The 21,669-nt window shown below is 37.2% G+C and overlaps 2 protein-coding genes and 1 long non-coding RNA gene across 3 annotated transcripts; 1 reads left to right on the top strand and 2 right to left on the bottom strand.

Moving 5' to 3' along the window:
• Positions 1-1,155: 1,155 nt before the first annotated feature.
• On the bottom strand, positions 1,156-15,222 carry LOC111330861 (cyclic AMP receptor-like protein A). The gene is made up of 14 exons (XM_022935827.2): positions 15,083-15,222; positions 14,952-15,004; positions 12,625-12,679; positions 11,798-11,854; positions 11,405-11,468; positions 6,826-6,913; positions 5,643-5,732; positions 5,229-5,276; positions 5,009-5,087; positions 4,660-4,707; positions 4,407-4,489; positions 2,899-2,972; positions 2,597-2,667; positions 1,156-2,501 (listed from the first exon to the last, which is right to left on the bottom strand). Exons 1-14 carry the CDS (start codon positions 15,125-15,127, stop codon positions 2,322-2,324), a joined length of 1,035 nt encoding a protein of 344 aa, XP_022791562.2. The 5' UTR covers positions 15,128-15,222; the 3' UTR covers positions 1,156-2,321.
• A 228-nt stretch (positions 15,223-15,450) lies between these two features.
• LOC111330860 (thiamine transporter 2) lies at positions 15,451-19,243 on the top strand. The gene is made up of 3 exons (XM_022935826.2): positions 15,451-16,478; positions 17,630-17,768; positions 17,945-19,243. Exons 1-3 carry the CDS (start codon positions 15,451-15,453, stop codon positions 18,104-18,106), a joined length of 1,329 nt encoding a protein of 442 aa, XP_022791561.1. The 3' UTR covers positions 18,107-19,243.
• Positions 18,241-20,963, bottom strand: LOC148726986 (uncharacterized). The gene is made up of 2 exons (XR_015989517.1): positions 20,504-20,963; positions 18,241-19,887 (listed from the first exon to the last, which is right to left on the bottom strand). It is a non-coding gene; the product is annotated as an uncharacterized LOC148726986 (long non-coding RNA).
• Between the last annotated feature and the right edge of the window lie 706 nt (positions 20,964-21,669).

The following is a 21,669-nucleotide window of genomic DNA, read 5'->3' as shown; positions in this document are numbered from 1 at the left end:
TTTACTTTCTCGGTAAGTTAAAATAATATACCACAGCGGTATTGCCAGTTCTACTTTGTCACTTGTTAATTGTATAAGAAGCTGAGCCAAAATTTGTGAGAACAGTGTTAAATTTCTGATCACGCCCCTTATGTTCTAGGCCGTTTTTGGAGGTCTATGACCGTCTATTTAGCATCTATCTCATACCAACATACTTTCGACTTACGAAGGCATTACGCCTCGCCATCTCGAACCTCCAACTAGCTCTTAAATCTCGAACCAAAACCGATTTTCCCTGAATTCCCGATTTACATCGGTTGCAATTACTCCCCCAGGAACTCGAACAGTCGCCCATTCTGCAAGGTTTCTCGAACCTTGCATAACTCATTCGAACCTTCCGCAAACTCGTACCACCTTTTGCTTTTATTTCAGGTAATTTTCTTTACGAGTATACCCCCGATAAATTGAACCGTGTATCACCTGAAGCATCCGTGCCTTTTTTTTGCTAAGCACCAAACGGTTTGGGAAGTGTTTGCAAACTATTTTGGAAGTGTTCATTCACCTTTGTTGAATCAAATGTAAACTTAGATGATATCAGACAGTGGATAAGCAAGTTGCGTCCAGAATACACGACCATTGTACGTGATAGAACAAGCTCAGTAGAGAGAGCTGGTGTACATAACCACAATCCCTGACACTCAAGCATGAGGATGGCAACAGTCAAGCCAAGCTAAGCTACCCTCATTACACTATATTCAGAACATGTCTAAAAAAAACCTTTGTTTGTGTACTCTTAAACTTTTTTTCTTCCCGATCTTCAGAATGTATCACTTTCAGTAGCGGCTGAATTTCTGTTGACTCGTTCCTTTGTCACTTTCCCTTCAACTTTGAGTCAGCGGGAATCGACTAAATTTCCTCACTGCGTAGAACCAGTAAGAAATAGGAATTACAGTAAAGGAACCCCTCGTTAGAAATACTTTCACTCGACTTCATATTCGCTCTTGCTGACAATTACCTCATTGTAAGTTAACTCTACGGTTTATTTCAAGTACAAGTCGACTAAAATGCCACGAGGATGACTGTTGATGTGGGAGTGAAAGAGAAGGGGTTGGAGAGGGTGGGGAGGCAGGGGAAAGAGAATGTGAAAAAGTTTGTTCAGTGAACAGGAAAGTATGCTTGAATTTCTTTTTTCCTTTTATTTCTGTTGTGCTAGTGGCAATATATTATAATTATTACAACCTTAATAAAGCTTGTTTTTACATTTCTCGCTGTTTACTGTGAAGTGATTTAACAAGGGGCCTATGAACTGACAACCCAAATAGGTTTCTCACTAAAACGTTTACCACATTACTCCCTTAATGAACAACCAGGACAACAGAAACGAGAGAAATGAAATTTCCGACGTTTGAGTGGATACGAATTAGCCGGAAATGAAATATTTCTGCGGCATGGGAGCAGTGGTTACTGGGGCAGTTGAAGTGCAGCATGGGTAGAATGGAGTGCTATAAAACAGATGCTTATCACGAGGGAAGGCATTCTTGGCCGACACCTCGTCTTGCTCACGTTATTTTTTATTCATTTATTTAGTGTTTTTTTTTTTCTTTTTTGGTATACATTTGATTTACTAGTGACAGTTCGAGTTTCGCAGGGGGGCTTCTTAGCTTGTTTGCGTTTCCCAAAATTATTTAGAGTTTTCCTTGCTTTGTTGGAAGGGTATCTGGTCTTTTCGTCCAAGAGTCTTTTCGTCTAAGTCTTCTCGTCTAAAGCCTTAGGTCCATTCGTCCAATATCAAGTATTTTCGTCAAGTGAAGTTGTAACGCGATATATTTTATTAAATAGTGACAAAAATAAAGACTTGCCGTTTAATTATTTCGTGCGGAAGAAATGGCAATAATAGGCTTGGTGTGAAGTGTCTGTTTGGCGTAAAAGACAACTAAGTATAACATCACTAAATGTCCGACATAACCAACTAAGCCAGAAATGACCCCAAATAAGCATCTTCTGTGTATTTATCGTAATTCACGACGTTGAATTCGTAAACGAGGATTGCATGGTGACTAAAGCTATCGGAACCAAAATAGCCTCTAAAAAGTGTTTATTTGTTTCGAGAAAAGACTCAACAATTAGACGAAAAGACTTTAGGACGAAAAGAGTTGGACGAAAAGACTTGGTCGAAAAGCCTTGGACGAAAAGCCTTTTGGACGACAAGACCATCAAGTTGTTGACATCTTAACGACTGATTTTACCTTGACTTCCGAAATTACTTTCTACGACAAAGCAGGACATGTTAGAAAAAAACATTACATTACACGGCAGCAGTCTGTTTCATATTAGGTAGCAACCTACTCATCCAAGGGAGGAGGTGGTGCAGCAACTGGTGTGGGAGAGGGAGGATGTGGGGAATCTGTTGATGTAGCCGAGGACCAGGATGAATCATCATTGGGTCTGACTTCACTTGTTTGTCCAACAGGATACTCCCTAACAAGAGGCTTATGAGCTGCTGTGTGTTGCATCAAGGCAACCTGAAATACAAAAACAATGATACAATGCATTATTCTCTAGGAGGAGGGGGAAAAAGAACTCTAGCAGATATCAGATTGCAACTAAAGGGTCATACCTTCATTTGGGCCCAGTGCAGTCTGCTCACTGTTTCCTTATCCATACCAAAGACAATTGCATTTAGCATTCCTAAACAGAATAAGCTTTTAAGTTGAAAATCTTGACTGTATCATAATGGTACTTACGCGACAACAATTAATAATTAATCACTACATCACTAAACTTCCCTTAAGAACCCTTTCCCCCAAACTCTGTTTGAGAACTTGGATGCTTAAAAGGTTATTTTAGAACTGAATTACAGAGATTGATTTCAAAAAGTTTTCCATACTTTCTTCAATGTCCTAATGTAATTCCACTTACCAACTAAGGGACTAGACAGTACTTGAAGCAGTAGCAGTGTGAAGCTGGGTTCAGGGCTAGCGGCATTCTGAATTCTGCAAGCAAGCAACACATTAACAATGAACACACCTACAGCTATTACATAGATATAATGCCTACTTCTTTGTTTCTGAGCCAGCTATTCCCAGTCTACAGAATGTTGCACTCTGTCAAGTGAAGGAAGCAGTTACTTTTCAATAAGTAATCAATTTTTCACTTATCATGTTATAAGGAGTAAATTTTCACAGTTGATTTGTTATTTCTTTCAGGAAAATAAGAAATCTTCTTAAAATGTTGAAAATGTCAGCTAAGGGGAGAGCACAAAATTATTTCACCTAACAAAGTATATGGACTTAGTTTCCCTTTTTGTTATTTTTAGGTTACACTGGTTCTCTGTTAGTTTGTCAAAGTTGTTCCACAAAGTGTCTCATACAAACAAAAACCTTGAACTATGCAAAACTACACATATCTTATTATCTGCATGGCAAGTTATACAAAGACCACATAATAAAGTCTTTATTAAGCACTCTAAACAACAAATGTGTTTAGTTACAATGATATGAACTCAGCAGGTATAAAACTAATTAACTAAGTAAATTACTAACTGACTAACTAATAAGAGAACAAACATCTATTGACAAAAGTCCTCTTGAAACGTTCAGTTCTGACAAGCGGGAGAATATAATTATGGTGCCTCTTACGTAGCGTAACCATTGGTCGCTCTGGTGGCAAAAGGTCATCTAAAGCTGTTGTAAAATCACTGTCAGTGATCTTGGCCCACAACTTCTTATCTTTTAGAATAATAATATTTTCAATCGAAAAAAGCTCTTTACAGTAACCAAGCTTAAAAGCTCTCTTGAACAGCCTGTCTATGCGACTCAGATACTTATGATAATACGCGCAGCCCCATACTTCTACAGCTGCTACCCCCATACTTCTACTTATTCTACCTATATGTAAATATAGGTAGAATAAGACTGATAAAAAGAAGATGAAGATGATCCAGCGGCAGTCCATAGAATTTACAAACACGTAAGATGTACAGACGACTACTGGCTTTCGATATAATATTATCAAAATGTAAATCCCTGTTACACGGATCAGATTGAAAAGTTACACCCAACAACTTCAGACATGGTTTACGCTCTATAGAAGCCAGAGGAGCAAGTAAAGCCTTAGTAGATTTGCCTCTAAAAACCATCTCCCACGTTTTCTTGAAGTTTAGTTGCATACGTTTAGCAGATGTCCATGCGACGATCAATCGGACCTCCTCAGCTGCTGAATTGCCGTTGTTAGCCCGCAATTTTATTGGAATACCTATTGTTAAATCATCAGCATATTTCACAAGCAAATTCTGATTTGGTAGAATGGCCTTAATATCGTTGACCAAAATAGAAAATAGTATAGGGCCTAAAACTGTCCCCTGAGGGACACCCCTATTGATATTTAAATAGTCCGTAACAATGGCAACTACAACTAGCTGCACTAACCTGTCTATGAGAGGACATATTGTGGTTAAAAGATAAACCACTGGATACCACATCAAGGGCCTTATGTCCTGTTTCATCAGTTCCTAACAATTAAACATATTAATCTAAGTAAAAACAGGTAACTTTGGTTTTTTCTGTCACTGGCTCAGCCCTATCTTCAAATGAGGAAAAGGTGGGAGACAAGCAAAAGATGGGTGTACCTCTATGCAAAGATGCTTAAAATTCTTAGAATAAAATGTTTCAATATATTTACTTTACTTCTGTCAGCTTCAGCACTGTATGTGCCCTCCCAACGTTTTATCTGCAAGATGAAATGCAGTTCAGATTCTCACAGGAGGTCAAATTTATTCACAGTTACACTAAAAAGTGACAAAAAGGTGACCACAATTTTTCTGTAACAAACGCCATGTGCAATAAAACAGCTATGTACAATGCCATCAAGGAAGAAAGGTGGGGTACAAATCCCATTTTCCCTTCCTAGATTACATGATGTTATATCTCTAACTACAAATCTCATGTAATGAGCTCCAGTTCCATTTACTTGATTCAGTGTTCTAATCAATCAATCCTTGGTAAGATCAATGACATATTTTTAAACTGACCTGTCTCCTGATGGTTATGAAAATGTAAGAATAAACAACAAAAAGCCCAATGATACAGAGATACACAGGAATGTAATATCTGTGGATTAGAAGCACAAAACATTTATTGACCAAACTTTAACATATGTGCCATATCTCTTCCCATAATGACACAAAATCTTGCTAACAAATATCAAATAGAGCAAACAGGCCACACACTTGGATAACCTTATCCACTTACGTGGCAAATCTCCATGCTACACTGTTGTCACTTTGTTTTGAAATCCAACTGAAAAAAAAGTGCTTCACTGTAAAATTGTGTTACTAATTTTGTGTTTTAGCATAGCTTTTGTATTCTTCCAAGACTAGCTATGTTATTCATAATTCCCTTCCATTTAATTATCAAGGTACAATTTAATGGAAGGAAAACAATAGAATAAGTACGGCTATTTTTCCAATTCTGTTGTTGCCTCTTAATATAACAGATTTAGCTATTGATTAGTATATCTTAAGATGCACCTGATTGAAGTTCAACTGATAAGAACCAAATTCACACTAGTGCCTTAGAGTAACAATGATAACATAGGACAGAAACTTTCTTTCTTGTCAATTCATTTTATTATTAATTTGCAAAACCTTCAAAGTAAATTCTCACCACCAGGCTCCTGCAGGTCCATAATGGTCATTGATCAGAGGTAAGCAGGCCACTACAAAGGGGATTCCCCAAGAGACAAGGTGATAATATCTGCAGAAATATGTGTATCATGTGTTTGTTCATCTAAGTAATGCATATATCAGAGTACGAGATATAAATGTTTTTTGTATACACCCACCAGAAGCTCTTGAAAAAGTTGTATGTGTACAGGAAACTACTGCTTACTTGAGAGGCATAAAGCCTGGTTCACATGAGTGATCCAAATGTAAATACAAATACAGGTGCAAATGCAAGGAAACACACATATGAATTACTCTAACACAAATGTAAATGCAAATGCAAACCCAAGTGCCAACCCAAGGAATAAAAAAATCTTCATTTTCTTGTGCTTGCATTTTCATCTGGGTTTGCTTCCAACCCATGTGAACCACATGCAAGTGAAAAGCACAGGTTCCATCTGTTCCAGCCAGCACAGCACAGCACAGTTCAGAACAAGATGGCATTGACATCTTCTGCTATTTCAGAAGAAAAACTTGTGCAGAGTGTGAAGAAATTTCCTGTTCTTTTCTACAAAAGTTTCCCAGAATTGAAAGACAAAATCAAAGAGTTACAAAAGAATGTAAACATATACAACAAATACACTGATGCAGTAATACAATGATTCTTGAACCAATCAGTAAATTTTCTCCTCAGAGCTCTGTAAGCAAAAACAAATGATAACATATTGCAGCAAACTCTGCAACAAAAAAACTATTGTCATCAGTCATCTTGGAAAAATACCTCTACCGTGTTTGCGTATCTCATTTTCCTTGCATTTATGTTGGACAAGTCAACTTGTTTGCTTTTGCATTTGCATTTGCATTTGCATCACAGTATGAATCTGGATTAAATGTTACTAAGCAGCATTACTCACTCAAAAGAATGGGTAACCAATGATAAATAAGGAATGTTATTGTATTCCTTGGAAAAAGCCAATAGGTGAAAAGAAAAATAAATAGCACACTGCAAGGGTAATTTGGTTATACATGTAGATTTGAGATTTGCTCACGTCTTGCAATTTAGTTTGATTGTTCATTACACAATGAAGTTGTTGAATCAAAACAATCTTCACACTTGTAAGAGACTTGCCGTTAACTACTGAAAAAAAATCTGTTCAAGCTAGCAAAACAAAAATTTGACTAACTTTTCAAAATTATCTGTTCTGACTCCTTTTATGGCATTCCAGTATAAGTTAAAGGTGATGCAGCAAACCCACAAAAGAACAGAGAAACCTACAAAATACAGACCATTATGATTTCAAGTTCCTTGCATGACTTCCTTATTGATCAGTAAGATGGTAATGACTGATCAATAATGTATACAAAAAGAAAACTATCCAGAGAGATGTAAAATCTAGTTACAGCAAAAATGGGGTAAGAAAATATGTATTACATTACAGGAAAAATTGAAAACTCCAGGCATGCATTTTTCAAAAGACCCAAAAGCTTCTCTGGTCAAAACTTTTCAGGGCCATATTACAGGTGATTTTCTCAGGTTCCAGAGAGTGTTTCCCAAAATTCCTGAAACACCTCGTATTCTCACCCAAATATTTCAGGGTTTTTTCTGGTTTAAACACCAGCTATAAAACATATTCTAGAATACTTTAAAATGTTTAACTCCACCTCTGAGCTTAGAAGAAATTGGCACCCTGAGTCTCATTTTGTTTGTCCTTGAATAAATTAAGCCACTGACATAGAATTAGCTGAAGAAATCATCATCATTTTTCAAAACATTGTTTTGCTTTATATTCAGTATCAATGTTCTCACCTTGTAGCATCTTGGATGAAAAGTTTGATTCAGAACACTGTCCTGATGACTATACCATTTTATTTCAGATCAAGTCAAATGATGAGGCAGGGAGTTCTTGAAAAGTTCACGGGGAAAAATAACCAGGCCTTAAATTTGTGTGTTTTTTCAAGTGCTTTATGGGACAATTTTCAGACCCAAGAGGTTTTTGGGTCTTTTGAGCAATCATCACCTGGTTTTAGTTGCCACATACATGGGGGTGTAGCTGGCCTGTTTTATGAAGTTTGCACAAAACAAAAAGCTATCAGATGGCAACCTGATATAAAAATATTAGAGCTTAAGCTCAAGTGATGGCAAAAGTGGTTGCCTTCACTTGTTGATGAAATGTTAAATGTTATATGTATGCATGGCAACATGGCCGCTAAGCTTTCTAGTAGTTCTACAATTCTACTTTACTTTCTACTACTTCTATTGATATTTCTGCCTTCGGTATGCGTTAAATCGGGAGATAAGGATTTAAACTCGACGAATAGTCATTTATTTCAAGTGAAAGTCCCTTCTGAGCACGCTGATCCAACTTGGTTGAACAAAAACCTATTGAACACCCCGAAGAGACCAGTTGTAGAATGGAGAAAGTGTGGCTCTATTTGCGTCTTTCTCCCATTTAAAGATCTTACAGAATATATGGATGTTCATGCCAACCCAGGAACTCCAAGGACTCAGACTGACTCCAGTAACTTGGTCAATTTACAGCCACAGAGACCTAACAACGAAGATAGCCCTCATTTGTCATCATCTGCGGCTGGTAGGGTTTATAGCCGACAGGAATTACTTGCCCTTCGTTTCCAAAAGTATCATGACCAGGAATTCAGGACTTGTCTTGGGAAACTTAAGGCAAACGGACTTCTAAGATACCGAGGTGCTGCGCGTTCCCGAGCAGAGAAGCCTAATGCCAGTCAAAGACCAATTCCAAGTAGGATAACTTGTAGTTAACGTGGTAAACAACCCCGAACAAGCAGTACAGCCATCTGCTAATTTGATAAGCCAACGAGAGCAGTGAATTATAGCGTCTTAAAGAAGGTCAAACATCAGAAATCTTATGATATACCTGTCATCCTGTCAACTAATGTGAGAGCCTTAACGAACAAGGTGGATGAGATTCAACAAATCGCAGAGCTCAACTCTGTAGGCGCTATTTGCATTACTGAAACTTGGCTGTCACCTAATGTGCCAGATTCTTGTGTCGTTATCCCTGGTTACAATCTATTTTGCAAGGATCCAATAACTACAGGAGGAGGAGTGTGTATTTATTTAGATCACAAAGTGCCATGGAAACTCTTAGAATCTTGTCAACAAGAGGAAGTCGAATCAATTTGGATATCAATGAGGCAACATAGTCTACCAAGGCAAATTACATCAATTGTGTTAGGTGTGATTTACCACTCCACAAGTAACCATGAACCTGAGAATGTGATCTGGTGGCAACATATTCAAAGAAATCTCGACATGCTATTATCTGACCAGCCAAATGCCCTGGTTTTAATTACTGGCGACTTTAATCTTCACACGACAGGATTAAAGTCAAAAGATACCGTATATCTCAAGCCAACCATCTTAAGCAGCTTGTAAATTTCAAAACTAGAGACTCAGGCACACTGGATTGGTTTTTTACAAATAGACCAAAGTTGTTCAGTGTATCCCAATTGCCCAAAATCGCATCATCTGATCAACATACCATCTTGGCCAGACCAATGATTACATCCAAACACAAACCGATCATCAAGAAAATAGAGTGACGTGATATGCGCAACAGTGCATGGCATGCGCTCGGTCACTGGATGACCAAGAAGGACTAGCACTCAGTTCTTAATACTGAGTCTTGTGAAGACAAGTTCAGGCTGTTAATGATGGAACTTCCTTCTGCTATTGATTCCTTCCTCCCACAAAAATAGTTAAGAAACATCCAACTGACTGTCCCTGACAATCTGCATTTCTCAGACATGGAAAGGACTCTGAGAATTACAAATTTTGGAGGAACAAGGTACAGGGCGAGGTCAAAAAAGCTAAACATCATTACTATCATGATAAAGTTGCTCAAGTGGAATCCACTAATCCCAGTAAGTGGTGGAGGCAAATAAAGTCACTCACAGGCCAAGACATTCAGCAGGAGTGGTATCATCAGTTTCTTGGGAATACCATGAATACCAAATTACTTGCAGATAAGATTAATGACTTTTTTTTAAGTCTCACAGACCATTTTACACCTTTGACCCGTGATTATCCCCCAAGCCTGGTACCAGAGGAACTTTTTGTCTCCAATGAGGAAGTGTTTCGATCCCTGTCGTTGCTTAATGTGGCAAAAGCTGTAGGACCCGACAACATCCCAAATAAACTGCTTAAGGACTTTGCACACGAACCAGCCCCTGTCATTCGAAACATCTATAACCAGTCTCTTAAGGAGGGATACATCCCATCACTTCTAAAATCTTCCATCGTCACCCCAATCCCAAAGGTAAACCCACCAAGAGAAATAAAGAGCGATCTCCGCCTGATATCGCTCACGTGTACTCTGGCAAAAGTCATGGAGGGATTCACATGCAATAAACTGCTGCCACAGTTACATGGAAAAATCGTCCCGCGACAGTTTGCGCGTAGAGGCCACTCGACAACAGATGCTCTTCTATTCATGTTACAAGCCATTTACGATGCAATAGATTGTACTGATATAGGAGCTCGCGTCTTCTTCGCTGACTTCTCGAAAGGCTTTGATCTAATTGACCACAACATCTTAATGACTGAGTTGCAAAAACTAGAGGTTGACCCAACGCTAATCAGTTGGATCGCAGTGTTCCTAACCAACAGACAGCAAGCTGTAACAATAGGTACATTACTATCAGAATGGAAATTCCTCAAGGGAGGTGTGCCGCAGGGAACTAAATTGGGAGTGATACTTTTCACAATAATGACAAACAATCTTTTAGCTGATTGGCACCTGAGTGTCAAGTTTGTGGATGACACGTCTGCCATAGAAATAATACCCAGGAACTCTATCAGTCTGCTCAATACGATCGTTTCTAACATTCATGAATTCTCCATGGACCATAACATGAGACTAAACCCTACTAAATGTAAAGAGATGTTAATTAACTTTACGTCGTATCCTAATTAATACTTTTACTCTCAGACCATTAGTAATAACACTATAGAATGCGTATCGACTTACAAGATTCTAGGAGTATTCATCGATAGCAACCTTAGGTGGAATAGTCATGTTAACTACATATATAAAAAAGCTTGCAAGAAGCTCTACTCTCTACGTATTCTATGTCGAGCCAGCGTTGACCAAGGTAGCATGTTAAAGGTCTATACAAGCGCTGTTAGATCTGTTATGGAGTACGCCGTACCAGTATGGCAATCCATTCCAGGTTATCTGTCTGACAAAATTGAATCCATACAGAAAAGGGTGCTCAAGATAATTTTCCCATGTGCCGATAGTTACTCAGAAGCCCTCACGTTAGCACGGGTGGAGACCCTTGCATATAGAAGAGATAAGATATGTAAAGAGTATATGTGCAAAATGAAGGACTTAAACCACCCTCTCCATCCTCTTCTACCAACACACTTAGACAATACCTGTCCCTATAACCTCAGGCACAAATCAGACAAGTTGTATCTTTACAGAGATGTTACTACCTATAGAATGAAGAGCACCAAAGACTTTTTAACTTTTAAGTACTTTTAACAAATGTGATGTATGTTCCGTGTAGTGTATATGACTTGTACTTAATGTATGCAGAAATGTACATAGTCATTCTAATTAAGTTTTCATTGTATCATAACTCGTTAATTCAGTAAGTTACTGCAAGAGAGTTTAATAAACTGCTGTTATTATTATTATTGTTATAATTGAGCATAACGTGGTCAGAGAACTGAAGTACTATCAAGTACTTTCTCTTAACTTAAAACAGTCTACATACTTGTAAAAGAAAGAAGCCAGGCCTGGAAGTCACATAAAATGTTGTCATCTGGAGGAACACCTGTCTGGAATAAACATGAAAGCTATTGTTTCAAGATCAGTTTAATCAACCATTCATTAACATACCACCGTGCAAGGATGTAAGGTGCATATTGTAACAACAGTAGAAGATAGAGTTTACAACTCTCAGGCAATGTCTTATAATTTATTATACATTTCATACTACTCAACCTATAGTATTTGGCTTTACTTTTTTTCAAAAACAAAATAACTGAATGCAAATGAGAAATGCTCCACTCACCATGAGCAAAAGGTATTTCTATCTGTCTGTTCATCTACACCATATCTCTGTATGTCTATTAGACTTACAGTAAGCTTTATACAGGATACTTACCAGTAGATAGCTTATACTGTCAAGACAAGCAGCAAAACTAAGAGCCAAGATAAGTCTCTGTTGGCATAAACCATCAATTCAAAGGAGTGGTGAGTACACATTACTTTTGTGTTATTAACATTTTATACATTCTGTGCTTAGAAATGTATACTTTTGTAAAAGTAGTTTTTGTGTTGAGCCACATTTCAATTACTGACTAGGTGCACTAGGCCATCATGTTTTGTGTAGCATGTGGCAGTAAGAGATTAGTTGGTTATAACTTAAACATTGTCTTCATCTCTATACACAACATAGCTCATTAAATATTTTTATGTGATCGTGTAATCAGATTGTCCAGGTGAGTGTAGTCCTGAGGAGAACTGTTGTTGGTAGTGGTCACTGACAATTCAATAACCAGAGTAGAAGTCATCACCAGAGCCAAGTGAATAGTTGTTGTCAGTCAATTATGCAGTAAGTTTGGTTTGTATAAACTGATTGGTCAGTTAAGCCATGATATTATTGGCTGTAAGACTCAAGCAGTGTAAAAGTCAATCATGATTAGTCAGTTTCAATCCGTCAGTAAAGTTAAGTTGTTCTGTTATGTTCATTTCACAATTAATTCATTTGTATGTTGCCTACAGTAATTGGCACCTGTTGAGGGGAGTCCATTCTAAACCACCTTTCCAGAGTCAGTCGTTGAAAGTAGTAAGTGTTGTAGATTAGGTAATGTGCAGATTCCTACTCATGATCAGTAGAGTAGTTTGTAAGTCAAAGATGCTCAGTAATGTGATTGTTGACATCAACATATATTTTCAATATAAGTTATAAGTGAAATCAGGATCTTGTACCTGCACAAAATACTTGTACTTTCTGAAAAGCCATATGACAAATATTATGAAGAGGCTGCAAAATGTAATTGTAATTGATAATAGATCACTACATTTTACATCATGAAATGCAGTCATACTTCAACAGCCTATTATATTCATGAAATTTATTTATTTATTATTATTGTTTGTGTCATACAAGTGAATTTCTAAGATTGGCCAAAGCCAGAGGCTTAAATGGCTTATGGTCAGAGACAAAGACTAATTTTTCAAAGAACAATAGACTAATCTACGGTATTCTAATCTAATCTAATCTAATGTAATCAAATCTAGGTAATAAACAATAATTGAATATTTGAATATTAGATATTACAATATTAGAAGTTCAGTATAATGTTCACAAATTTACAAAGAGCAGTAGATTAATCTAAGTAGTAAACAATAGTCCGGGTATATCAGAGGTTCAGTATCATATTCAATTTGGTAGCTAAAAATTCAATTCAGGTTCAAGAAGTACAATTTAAGCTTCTTTTTGAAGTTACTAGTGGTAAGGCTGTTACGGAAAGTCAGAGGGATATCATTCCAAATAATTGGGGCTCGGGAACAAATAGTAAATTGATACCTATGCGAGAATTTGTGTAAGTTAAAACAAGAGCGAGTTGAATAATCATGAAACTCACGATTGAAATGTAAAAGCGAAGAAAGTGTGGCAGGCACAATTAATTGCAAGGCGACTGAAATATGAGAAAACAAAACAGGATACATGGAATTTGTAGAGTAAGTGGAGCTAAAGAATATTGAGCTTAGAAAAAAGAGGTTTACTCTGTGTTAGTGGAGGAGAGAATGTAATAATATGAATGGCTTCCTTTTGTAGTATATAAAGTGGTTCGAAGTAGGAGGCAAATGTAGGCCCCCAAATCAAATTACAATAATTAATCTATGGTACCGTAGCAAAAGAGAATTATATCAAGTTTTTAGGGTATGCGAGGGTAGATATCATCTTGATTTACGTAAAATTCCTATAACCTTAGCGACCTTATCACAGACAGTAATAATATGATGTTTCCATAAGAGATTTTCGTGAATGATAATTCCAAGAAATGTACATTTCTCCACCTGGGTTACAGGAGGGTTATTTATATAGATGTTAACTTTGGAGAGATCAATCTGTTTACACCGTGGATGGAAGATAACACATTTGGACTTGTCAGGGTGGATAGTAAGCTTGTTTGCATTAAACCAGGAGAAGACATGAGAAAGCTCTTGATTAACAATGTTTTCTAGAGTAGCCAAGTCTTTATGACGAAAAAAAATATTGGTATCGTCAGCAAAGAGAATGAAAGAGAGGTAACTAGAGGAGTGGAAAATATCATTAATGTATACGTGGAAAAGGAGAGGGCCAAGAACTGAACCCTGAGGGACCCCACAGTCTTGACTGTTTTATTGGAAGACACATGGTCATTGACCATTAGTCAAATAACTATTGAGCCAGGCTAGAGGAGTACCACGGATGCCATAAAAGTTTAATTTGTTGTTAAGCATCTGATCGTTGACTGTATCGAATGCCTTCTTAAGGTCTAAGAAAATTCCAACGGTGCATTCATTATTTTCAAAGCCTTCATAAACATTGTTAACAAATTCAAGAATAGCCATTGTAGTAGAGTGGTGAGGTCTGAAGCCATATTGAAAGCGGTTAAGGATGTTAAATTAAATTTAGAAAACCAAATATTTATTTCATATATTCGCACGCAAAAATTCTTATTCGATCTAAATGTGAAATTAACGTGATAAGTGCAAGCTCCGAAAGTTTTGAATGAAAACTTCTAAATTGTGATAGCTAATGTCAAAATAAAGGTTAGAACAGTATTACGAGTAATATCTGGATATAAGCTGGTCGACCGAATCCTCAAAACAAAAACATCACGTTCACATACGTGAACTCTATCGAATGTTTTTAAACTCCGGGCCGTCAATATGCGCCAAACATCAGTTTTAGCTTGTCATGGCAATAATTAATTTCAGTTAAACACTGATACGCTAAGGGAAATCTAGCCTACACAAACATTAAAAGATATCCGAGTTTCAACATAATATCTAATTTAAATACGAACTTGCTTACTTGGCGAGTTTCATAGATCGAGGAATATGTGCGATGGATCGAGGAAATGCTTTTGAAATTAAACTTCGAATTCAGGGAACATAGGTAATGTGGTATGTTTCCATATAGAGAAAACAGGAGGATATGGAGCCATTTTACTCTATTATTTACAATATTTCTAAACAATTTCATAATATTGATCACTAAGAGAAAAAGGCGACCTTATCGTTTAGCTGCGTTTAGTTCTCACCTGGCAACCAGGGAAAAAGAAGCTACCGTCTGCTTGACAATGGCGATTACTTTCTGTAAGACACCATAGATGGAGCACAGAAATTATTTACCTTACTGATTTCAAATGAAACAAAACAGATCAATACTTACGCAGTAGTGTTGGTTTTCTGCAAACAGTGTACAGTTAGCCGCCATCTTTCTTTGTGTTCAGAATGATTTAATTCTAATTAGGGCTGGGAGGGGGAAATTGAAATGAGGGTTCACCTTTTCTTGATAGAAAAAAAAACCTCGTCGGTATTCAAGAAAATAAAAGTCGAAAACGAAAAAGTTGGAATGGGTTTAATGTAACTTGATTCAGAAGATATGTCCAGGCGCTTCAATTTCCTTTTTCTGACACTTCACCTCTCCACCCCCACTAGTCAGGTACTTGCTCACTTCCTGATTTTTTTAATCGTTATCACGTGCCGATGGTGTTTTCTCAGACAGAACATTATTGATATACTACCACCACCCAAAAGATGGAGTTTTGGATCAAAGCTACTATACTTCTCTGTTCCTATGGCTTTTTTAAAGAAATGAAACCATCAGAGCCTTTCCTAACTCCATATTTGAAAGCAAAGAATCTGACAGAAGCTGATTTGGAGAAAATCTACCCTGTATGGACCTACTCCTACCTTCTAACTCTGTTCGTTGTGTTTTTAGTCACAGATCTGTTGAGATACAAACCCGTTATTATAATCGAGGGGCTGGCCTATTTGGCCACAAGAATCCTTCTGATTTGGACCGGTACAGTTTTGGCGATGCAATTCATGCAGTTCGCCTATGGAGTAGCTACTGGAGCTGAAGTAGCTTACTATTCCTACATTTATGCGGTAGTTGACAGAGATCATTTCAAGATCGTGACCAGTTATACCAGGGCGGCAGTCTTGTTGGGAAGAATGATGTCTGGAGTAGTTGGCCAGCTTCTAATAACGTTCAAATTGACTGACTATCTGGTTCTTAATTACATCTCTCTTGCTAGTGTTTCAATCTCTTGTATACTAACACTCCTGCTACCCAAAGCTTCTGGGAACGTTTTTAGCACCAGGACAGAATCTGATGATCTAATCGAAGAACAAGATAACGGTTGTATATCTTCATGGAAGCGAACAATGATTGCCATGTTTCGTGATTTTAAGCTGTGCTATTCTGACAAAGAATTGCTGCGGTGGTCTCTTTGGTGGGCCTTTGCAACTGGTGGGGAATTCCAAGTTGAAAATTACGTACAGAATTTATGGGAGATTATCTACACATCTCACGACCACAACCACAAAATTTACAATGGTGGAGTCACTGCAATCTCACACTTAACTGGGTCATTAGTGGCTGTAGCATTGGCACATGTGAAAATTAATTGGTCCATGTTTGGGGAATTGTGTCTGGGGGTGGTGTCAGTAGCTGATGCATTCTTTCTTTTCCTAAGTGCAGAGACCGGCAACATCTGGTTGGCATATCTCATGTACGTCCTGTTTCGCACAGCATATACTTTCCTGATAACAATAGCAAGGTAATTGAATTTTTTTTTCAAAAGTTAATGAATATAGTTGGTATATGGCAAAGTTTTTTCATGAAGTTAACATTAGAACTAAAAATGAATTCCTGTGGAAAAGTTATTTTATCAAAGAGATTCCGTTTTGCAGTATGTTTATTCTGTATAATAACTTATTATATGGCTGTGTCTCACAAGGACATGGTACTATCGAATTCATGAATTTGATTGGTAGAAATCAATATTGAAAGCGGTCTAAATTTTCCCATCTAGACCGGTCTAGAAAAAAAATGTACAAAGAATATAAAAAAATTGGCATATAAGACAGCCATATAATAAACATCTTATTAATCGAGCTAGGTCGGTCTGTATGGGAGAATCTTGACCTCGGTCGCTGGTACAGACCTCAATGCGTTCAGTCTGTACTGGCGACCTCAGTCAAGATTCTCCCATAGACCTCCCGCTCAGTTAATAAGAACTAAGTAATGAACATAGGACACACTGTCAGATTGGTCAATTCAGTTTCCAAGTGGATGTTTTACCAGGTTATAGAGCCATCATTTAACTAGTTATGTCATAAAGGCAGTTGCAAAGCTTATAAATCACAAGCCAAAGGCTTGTGATTTACAAGCTTACCTCTCGTTCTCCCAGCATCGATCCCACATGGCTTGGTCGCAATATGATAGAACCTGGAAAATGTGTTCTGTTGCTTAAATAGATGATAGCAATGATGTCAAAATGAAGTAAGAACAAATATGTAGTGTTTTCTTTTTTTAAGGAATGTTGTAGTATTTTGTCATCTGATTTGATTAATGAAGCTCTTCTTTAAGTGGGTCAAATAGTTATATTTTGCAACAAAATAATTTGATTTTGTCAACTGAGTTGATGTTGTAAACTGGCCAAATTGTAAAGACTTTCTAAAAGTGATGTTTTGAGCATTAGCCCTTCCTATTTCACTCTGACAGTGGCCAATTTTCATCATGAACTCAGTTGATAAAACAAAATTATCTAGTAATCCCCCCACCAATGTAGCACCACAGTTTCTTTAGAAACAGACCACTTTTATATTTTGCAACAATTTTTCCTAATACAATTCACAAGGACAAGTATGAATTTTCTGATGTGCTTTACTGTGGATATTGTGATGTATCTTTCATTTCTTTATTAAGTCTGCAGGTGGCCAAACATGTGGAAATGACAAGATTTGCCTTGGTGTTTGGAATAAATATGTTTGCTGCACTTCTGGTTTCAACACTCTTGACAGCAGTTGTGGTGGATGGAGGCCTACACATTCCAGTTAAAACACAGGTATTCATGCGTTTATGGTTATTTGTAGTTAGAATTTACAAGAGTCTCTGAAGGGTTACAGAGAACCTTGAAAATAATTTAAGCATCTGTTAAGTGCTTATACTTTGGTAGTTAAACTTTGAGTAATTATTGCAAACAATGACAGGAAAGTGAATTGAAATCGTTCTTGTTCACAGTTTGTGATTTATGGGAGCTATTTTGTGATCATTGGAGCTGTTTTCTTGGCACGAGCTGTGTATTATATCACCAGTCAAGTGGGATGGAGACAGTGCTGGCGACGGCGTTATGTTGAAATGGAAACTCAACCTCTAGAAGATGTTTCACATATAGATTCTTAAGAGGACATTACTGGGGAACCAGTGGCACTAAATAATGATGGTTAAATTGATGCATAGGAAGGATTCAATTCATATTATAAGTAAAGGGTCCATCAAACTTTTTTTTAAGCATGATTGGGCAATTTTTTTGTGTGTGTGAATGGTGATTTGATCTTTTTTTTCTATTTGTGGATAATGATTAAAGATGGTAAGATCTTTTTATGTCCACATGAACAAATTTTTGAATGATTAGTGGACCATTTTGTTTTGTGTGATGAATTTCCAGCTCAGTCTGGGAGTCATTTTTCAACCAACTAATTGATGTGTACATTTACAAAACTGTGCATGATTGACATAAATCTATGGAATCTTTACAAGTTCATTAACAAATTCTTGATTGGTATTTCCTTGTTATTTGCTCTAGACATAAGAGAGAGAGTGTTTGTTTCAGCATGATACTGAGTTTCAAAACTCAAATCTTCTTGCACTATTGCAGTATTTGCTGATTTTTTTTGTAGTACTGTGGTGTGCAGAACCCCCTGATATTCCCCTCCTTACAAAAAATAGCTTTTTTTAATCACTGACCTTAATCATTTAATCACTAATCGTTAATTTTAACTTTCATCCTGACCATTTACATTATTCTTGGTTGTTAATTAGTCAGTTTGTTAATTTAAATGTATTAGTGACCTAGTTAGCATTTTTTTTTTTTTTTTTTTTTTGCTGTAGAATTTGTGAGGTTTTGAACTGTTCCTCAGGTCTTGTTGAGGACATTCAATGTAGAGGGAAAAAGGCCAAAAATAGTTTATTTGAAACAATATATTTAAGAGGGTAAAATGCCTGTGTTGAATTATGTTGCATGACCATTATTTATTTACTGATTAATAGAATGAGATGTGAAAGATGACATCACCAGAAATCATCCCACAGCTGAGTGTCTGATGTACTTTCTAAGGTTTTGTTTCATTTCTTCAAGTCTTATTTTTAGGGTTGTTTGTTGGGAACTTTCAATGGTGGCAAATGATTTTTTAAATTAAAAAACTGATTTGACAGTGCAAGTGTCAAATCAGTTATTTTTCGAGTCATACCTTTAATTTTGTAAAAATAAAGGGGTAGAGAAATCAATGATTAAAAAAAAAATTTGAACAGCAACAAAAATGTATTTGTATTTATCAGGCCAGATCTATGAATTTTATATATTCGTTGTGTTTGAAGTATCAAAAATGAAATCTTGTCTCTTGGCATGGATATAGAGTTCATTAGGAGCTTTTGGGTAATTCTGATGGCACTCAGTTTTTGGAGAGTGCAGCACCCAGCTGGGAAAGTAGACATACCCAAGTGGTACTCTCCAGAATACCATCAAGGGGTGGGCTGTCTGGTTTTCAAAATCCTGACCTTCTTTTACATCAAATTAACCATGCCATTTTCCTCACGAGTTTTTAAACTTGTGACTTCCTCAAAACTTTCCAAGAAAAATTTACCTAATTTTTTAATCTATTACTCTTTGTTTATTGAGGTTTGCACCAATACAAGTGTAAACTGTTGGTGAAATTATATTTACTCAAAACTCTTCCTTGCCGAACCCTCTCTTCCGGTTCACTGTCGTCCCATACCCTCGTGCGACACCCCCACTCACGCAAAAGGCTAGCAAATGCAGGCTGACTGATAATTAGGTTATCCGTCCTCTATATCATTCCCTTGGAGATGAAAAGGCTTAAAATATTTCACATACATTTTATGAGGGAAGTCAAGCAAAGACGTGCTTGATGCGTAGACGACGACCAGAAGGGTAATGCCAAGCCCTGAAGGAAAGATTTTGTATACGCCAGTGTTTAGCGACAAATGGAATAGAAGTTCACCTCTCAAAATTAGGCACGGTTTAAAGAAGTAGTCCATAGTGAAGGTCTTAATCGGTGAACTTGTCGTATCTTATCATCTCATTTGAATGAAGGTAAATGCTGGACAAAATGTTGGATTCGTCGTTTCGTTATGGCGTTTCGTCGTTTCCGCACTCCGTTACTTCTAGTCGAGTCGTTGTTTTCCGAGTTCGACTCGTCGAACTTCCAGTTCGAGTCGCCGTTATAGAAGGGTCGGCATTAGATAACATAGGGTGAAGTAGTATGAAGTGTAATTACCGTCAAAATTTAAGACATTCTGTTTTGACGTTGAGACATTCAGTCACGATATTGAGACATTCTGTTATGATATTGAGCCATTCACTTATGATATTGAGACATTCAGTTATGATATTGAGCAGTGATGAGTCGGACTCGTAAAACGACGAGTCGAAGACGCGGGCTGGGACAAAACACTGACCCCTTACTGACCCTCTCTTAAAATCACCAGAAATCATGAATTGAAGCTAACGATAACAACCCAACCTAACGATACAAAATTACGATATAATAATACACTCACCTCTTAAATTCCAAAATGGCGGAAGATGGTCGATCTGATTAATACCTATGTAGTTTGCCATTGTCCAAACTCGTTTTACCACAATTGTTAGTTCTCCTACACTCATAAACGAGTGGCAAATGTGTCGAAACATTGTGTACCGCGTTGTATGCGTTTCCACCGAAAAGGATTGTTTTTCTTCGACCAAAGCGTGAGAAACCGAAAGTTTGAAGTGTTTTAGTAGTGCAAGGTCACGCTCTAATATTAATTCCCATGGCGATGACTTTCCTTCGTTTGTTAAGAGGTTTCATTTCTTTTTGTTTATTCTTCTTTTTGGTGGAACGCAGTGCCCATTTGCCATTCGTTTATGAACATAGGAGAACTAACAATTGTGGTAAAACGAGTTTGGACTATGGCAGACTCGTGGTATTAAGCAGATCGACCATCTTCCGCCATTATGGAATTTAAGAGGTGAGTGTATTTAACAATTATTCCACGAGCGCGCGTTGGATATGAGATGATAGATAGCCAACGAGGCGCGTAGCGCCAAGTTGGCTATAATCATCTCATATCCAACAAGCGCGAGTGGAATAATTGTTTTATTAAAAACGTTAAATTAAATTATTAAATTTTCTTAAAGTTTTAGCTCCCTTTTAATTTTAAGCTGACACGTACGCTTACCATATTTGTAGATTATGGTATATTGGCTGATATACCATAATGGCGAAGCCAATAAAAAGTCTTGAATTACATTATCCAATGATCTAGTTTTTAATAATTTATTATTAAAAACTGGGTCATTGGATAATGCAATTCAAGACTTTTTATTGGCTTAGCCATTATGGTATATCAGCCAATATACCATAATCTAATATCTGTACATCTTAACATCCGGTCTCTTCTCACGAAATAAAGTCGAGAAGATTTGTCTAACATCTTGGGGGCGTTTTTTTTTTTAATAAAACAATTATTCCACTCGCGCTTGTTGGATATGAGATGATAGATAGCCAACGAGGCGCGTAGCGCCAAGTTGGCTATAATCATCTCATATCCAACGCGCGCTTGTGGAATAATTGTTAATTACATCGTAATTTTGTATCGTTAGGTTGTCATGATTTCCAGTGCATTTAAGAGGGGGTCAGTAGGGGGTCAGTTGACCCAGTGTCAGTGTTTTGTCCTAGTCCCGA

The sequence above is a fragment of the Stylophora pistillata genome, chromosome 7 (genome assembly GCF_964205215.1).
Source record: "Stylophora pistillata chromosome 7, jaStyPist1.2, whole genome shotgun sequence".
In the NCBI taxonomy this organism is placed as follows: Eukaryota; Metazoa; Cnidaria; class Anthozoa; order Scleractinia; family Pocilloporidae; genus Stylophora; species Stylophora pistillata.
This window is presented reverse-complemented; position numbering and strand designations above follow the sequence as displayed.

Coding starts and splice junctions, on each gene's coding strand:
- LOC111330860 (XM_022935826.2), top strand. CDS start 15,451: ATGGAGTTTTGGATCAAAGCTACTATACTTCTCTGTTCCTATGGCTTT. Junction 16,479..17,629: donor TTCCTGATAACAATAGCAAG/GTAATTGAATTT, acceptor TTCTTTATTAAG/TCTGCAGGTGGCCAAACATG. Junction 17,769..17,944: donor ACATTCCAGTTAAAACACAG/GTATTCATGCGT, acceptor TCTTGTTCACAG/TTTGTGATTTATGGGAGCTA.
- LOC111330861 (XM_022935827.2), bottom strand. CDS start 15,127: ATGGCGGCTAACTGTACACTGTTTGCAGAAAACCAACACTACTGC. Junction 11,469..11,797: donor ACAGTATAAGCTATCTACTG/GTAAGTATCCTG, acceptor TGTTTATTCCAG/ACAGGTGTTCCTCCAGATGA. Junction 2,502..2,596: donor TGCACTGGGCCCAAATGAAG/GTATGACCCTTT, acceptor TTTGTATTTCAG/GTTGCCTTGATGCAACACAC.